General features: G+C 45.5%; 1 protein-coding gene across 1 annotated transcript in view; it reads right to left on the minus strand.

Moving 5' to 3' along the window:
- Positions 1–5,087, minus strand: part of LOC119416477 (talin-2) — a gene marked incomplete at its 5' end in the record, with an annotated part of 17,401 nt that overhangs the window by 3,472 nt on the left and 8,842 nt on the right. Inside the window, 1 exon segment of the mRNA XM_037683710.1 lies at positions 1,248–1,539. Within this exon segment, the coding sequence (XP_037539638.1) occupies positions 1,248–1,539 (292 nt within the window).

Here is a 5,087-nt window from a genome sequence, read left to right on the forward strand (position 1 = left end):
CTCTCCAAGTCTCCAGGGGGGTCGGCGCTCTCCAAGTCTCCAGGGGGGTCGGCGCTCTCCAAGCCTCCAGGGGGGTCGGCGCTCTCCACATCTCCAGAAGGGCCGGTGCTCTCTACTACCACAGAAGATTCCCCTACTACCACAGAAGAGTCGGCCCTCCACGTCGACCGCACCAGCTCCTCGGTCTTCCACGTCGGCAGCGATGGCCTCCAAGACATCCACGTTGGCTGCGGCTCCCCTCCAGGCCTCCACGTTGGCTGCGGCTCCCCTCCAGGCCTCCACGTCGGCTGCGGCTCCCCTCCAGGCCTCCACGTCGGCTGCGGCTCCCCTCCAGGCCTCCACGTCGGCTGCGGCTCCCCTCCAGGCCTCCACGTCTGCTGCGGCTCCCCTCCAGGCCTCCACGTCTGCTGCGGCTCCCCTCCAGGACCCCACGTCGGCCGAAGCGGCCTCCAGGACCCCCATATCGGCCGAAGCGGCCTCCAGGACCCCCATGTCGGCCGAAGCGGCCTCCAGGACCCCCATGTCGGCCGAAACGGCCTCCAGGACCCCCATGTCGGATGATGCTGTATCCAGGACATCCATGTGGGCTGCAGCTCTGATCCTCCTGCCTGGTGCAGCACTGGTCCTGGTCTTACCTTTGATCTGCCCCCAGCAAGTCTTACACGGCCATCTGACCTGAACTTTGCCACTTTTTGGACAGTGGCCAGGTCATCCACCAGAGTTTTGGGGCTTCTCTGGAGGTCCCTTGGGACCTCCAACCTGCCTTTTTGCCCACCTCCAGTGCCCCCTCCACCCGCCCGGTTCTTGTTAGTTCTTTCTCTTTGGTGGTCAGTCAGGATGCCGGACCTTAAAGGGGGGGCTATGTCACGCTCAGCAGCCCCCGCTGCCCCCCCATCTGCCTAAGCCTCTGCTCCTCATATCACAGCCCCTGTTTTAAGATCATTCACATTTTTTCCTGCCTCAGTTTCTGTTTATTTCATCCTGTTTGGTCCTGCACTGCCTATCACCCATTTTCTGCTCCTGTCACTCTCTCTCAGCAATCTGCACTCATCTGTTGCACCCTGTCTCTGCAATCACCACTCACCTGCCACACCTGTTCAGCTCACTATTTAAGCTCCCTGTTTCTCTTCAGTCGGTGCCAGATAATTATAGGTTCTTCCCATAGATATCCAGCGTTCCCTCTTCATGTCACAGTATTCGACCATAGTTTTGCCCACGACCTCTCGTTCTCGCCTTTGCCCCCGTACTGGATTCCTCGCCTATATCTGACCATATTGACGACTGTTTTTGCTCCTTGACCACGATTTTTGGATTCTCCTTTTGGTTCTTCTGCCTGGCTGCATTCCTCTCTGGTTTTGACCCTTGCCTGCCCCTGGATAAAGTTCTGCTACCTAAACTCCTCAGCTTCACAGCTCGCCCATCCAACCTCACTACTTGTTGGTGCTCACGCTGCGCGCTGCTGCTCTGTGCGCCCTTGCGCATGTTACTGGCTCCTGAGATTCGGACCGGTACCGGGACCCACCTGGCCCACATCTCAGACTGGTTCCAGAGACAGAAGAGCGGTCCGCTACCAGTACCTGAACCAGAACCTCCTGCCAGACGCCACCGGTTTTAAAAAATAAACTTTTTAAACCTTTTTCTGAGTCTGTGCTTGTCCGATCCACCCCAATTCGTGACACCTGCACAGTCTGCAACACCTCCTTCCTGTTTGACATTCCTCCAGGAGACATCAGTCAGCTGCCCATCATGCTCGAGTTTGTCATTGTGCAGGTAATGGTTTATATATATATATATATCACAGAGTTGAGTCTTTGCAGAAGGTCAAGCTGTTGGTCGAGTCCCGCTCAGAGCAGAAGCCGAAGGTGCAGGACGTGCTCACTGGACGGGCATGTGCAGCCTGCAGGAGCTGGCACGTCGTTCAACCTTTGACTGCATCTCTGAATTCAAACATTGGCTAAACAAGAACGTCCTGTTTTTAAATGACAGTAAAACAGAATGGATTTTATTTGGTGACAAAGATGCAACTGGCCTGGGAAATTTGGACATTAACTTCAGTGACTGTGTGAAAAACCTTGGGGTGACCTTTGATAAGGCTTTACACTTTGACAAACATATTGCCTCTGTTGTCCGGTCGGGATTCTTTTATTTACGCCTTTTAAAAAAGGTCAAACCCTTTTTAAATTGTCGCGACCTGGAGAAAGCTGTTCATGCTTGTATCAGTTCTAGGCTCGATTATTGTATCGCTCTGTATGTCGGTGTACCACAGTCATCACTGAGTCGCCTCCAGCTTGTACAAAATGCAGCAGCGCGCCTTTTAACCAACACTCCTAGATGGGACCACATCACACCTGTAGTGAACCTGATCTGGCCCTGATCTGACCCTGATGACCTCAAATCTATCAGATGGACAGAGACTGTTATTTTCATTGATCTAAATAAGTCTGAGCCATCTGATGACTTTCTTTCTTGAATTAATCAAGCAGAAAAGATAATCCTCTATAATCATTACTGTTTTACAAATGTTTGATAATCAAATTGTGTTAGTTCCATTCAATGCTTACAGGTTGAAAAAGAACTGCTCATTTTATTTTACATAAACAGTAAGTAATGATTTTTATTCCTCATTCAAAGAAGAAATCAGGTTAATATGTATTTCTTGATTTTCTGTCTTCAATGAGCAAGCTGTCGTAAGTATGTGAAAGTTGAAGCTTCGGTCAACTAAATGTTTACTGAAAATGGGATGTCATGTTTTACTATTTGGAAAGATACAACAGAGTGAGGCTCCAAAAAGTCTGGTATTCTGCAATAATCTTTTCTGTATGTTGAAAACAAATTCATTCCCTGACCTCGACTTTTGATAATACCTTACGTCAAAAAACACACCTCTTTCTGGTACATCCACGAATCAGAAAGCTCTAAATTGAACCGGAAGTCGACCCATTTAAAATGTGGCAACTTCCCAGTTCAGGTTAGAATTTGTTAGAATTCATGGAGAATTCATGGAGAATGGTGAAGTGAATGGAAGAGAATTCGAGAATTCAGGAGAGTCAGAGACGTTTGGAATTATAACTTCTGTTTGAACAACCCACGCACGACTATCTAAGGATTTCAGCAGCTCTCAACGGAGACGCTGAAAGGTCTGGAGGATTCTCTATCGAGCTGATCTATCATCAACCAGGTAACGGTCTCTTCTTCGACTAAAGTGTACCGGAGGCGAGCTGAGATCTGATGAAGCGTGCACGTTCTGGTCTACAGATATTAATTCCCTCACATAGTTCTCTGTAAGATAAATCTCCATTTCATCTTAAACTCTTCTCTCTCTCACAAAACCAGTACAGATATTTTAGAAATATCTGAAGCAAAGTCCTCGTTCACCGCCGAGTGATCGATGCTCATTTTCTGTGAAACTTGTCTGTTATTATTTTCATTTTTGCCAAATTAATGTAAATGTTTGATGTTAAACTTTGATTCTGAAAATAAATGACCACATTCATTTGATGGGTCAAAGATAATAACGTCTCTCGTTCGCATTTCTGTTAAAATTCAATGCACGACATTACACAGTCAGAAAGATGAGGAACTCGTGAATATTGTATGCATATATCTCATATATTGTCATACTACAACTAGTGACACGTACCCACGTGACTCACTACAACTGGTGGCCCGTAAGTCTCATAAATGACTGTTAATTCGTGTAAACATTGATTTTTCCATGTTGGCATGTTGAAAAAATAACAGTTTATCAGCTGATTGAAACGCTGCGCCGCTGTGTTACGCTGCATGTTTTAAGCGTGTCGGTCTGTGGAGCTCAGTGAGGCTCACAGAGAGCTGAAATTGTGTCATTAAGTCTTGTGTAAGCTGAAATTGTACGTCTGTTACGTGTAACTAAAAGCTGATGAGCTGTGGAAGACGTTATTCTGTTTAAAAGTACGAGGCTCTGCTCTAAGACCCGGCTGTGGTCCGGTTCGGTTCTGTTCAGTTTGAACGAGTATTTTGAATAGATGGATAAACGTTTTAAAAGCTGAGTGCCATCTCAGAACACAGTTAGGAGTTGATTCGTTACAATTTTTAACAGAAAAAGTGCATTTTGACAGTTTAAAAGACGAAAAGCTGATGAACTATTTTCAGGCTAAACCTAGCATGCTTGCTGCTAACGCTTCCTGATTGGTTGAATTCGCTGTTGTGGAGCGCTCTGATTGGTTGAGAAGGCTGACTGGCGTGGCTACGTCACTTCCTCTCACCCTGCGCTGCTTTGCCATTGGTGATTTCAGTCACGTGACCCGGAAATGAAAATTCGTTTTCATAGGGAAATAAAATCTGCTTTTTAAAGCTGAAAGTAACTTTAAAGTGGTTTTGATACGCTGGTCAAGTGCTTCGAAGCATACTCGCTGAAATTTTGCCACGTTAGAGTTAAAATTCGTCATAAAATGATGTTTTTAAACAACGCTAGCGATGCTAATTTTAAGCTAACAGCTAACGACTGGATGAATGACGTGCCACGTCACTCCCCCATGTCGGAAAGGAGCCTTCACTACGCTTAAAATCACTAAATAAAGCTGCAAATGTCCCATAAAACTCATGTTTCAAGCTATAAAGTCTGATTGAAAAAACTTCTGCCACGTTTGTGTAAAAAATCCGTTCAGAAATGTTGATTTTAACCGAGTTTAGCCGAAGCTAACTTCAAGCTAAGCGGCTAACAACAGGATGTCAACCGAACGCCACAGGAAGTTATAGCTCCCCTAGTGGACAACACAAACAGTGTCGGAGTTAAATTTTGTTGAGGTTATACTGACACCTTCTGGAGAAGACGTGAAATCACAGGTTTCACTTCGTTTTTAGGTAAAGAGTGAAATTAAACGTTTTTTTTATTTCTCTGTAAGGCAATTTTGAGTTAACAAACTTCCTCAAAGCTGAATAAAACACTGTTATCTTGCATTTTAAAAGTTAAAAAGGGTATTTATGCAGAGAGCATTTACCAAACAAAATTTTATTCACTTATAAATCCTTGAGATAAAGGTTCATAATAAAATTAGAAACTTTAAAAAAAAAAAAAAACAGATACAGTTACAAATATTCACAGAGTT

The sequence above is a fragment of the Nematolebias whitei genome, chromosome 10 (assembly GCF_014905685.2).
Source record: "Nematolebias whitei isolate Nwh7 chromosome 10, NemWhi1, whole genome shotgun sequence".
Lineage (NCBI taxonomy): Eukaryota > Metazoa > Chordata > Actinopteri > Cyprinodontiformes > Rivulidae > Nematolebias > Nematolebias whitei.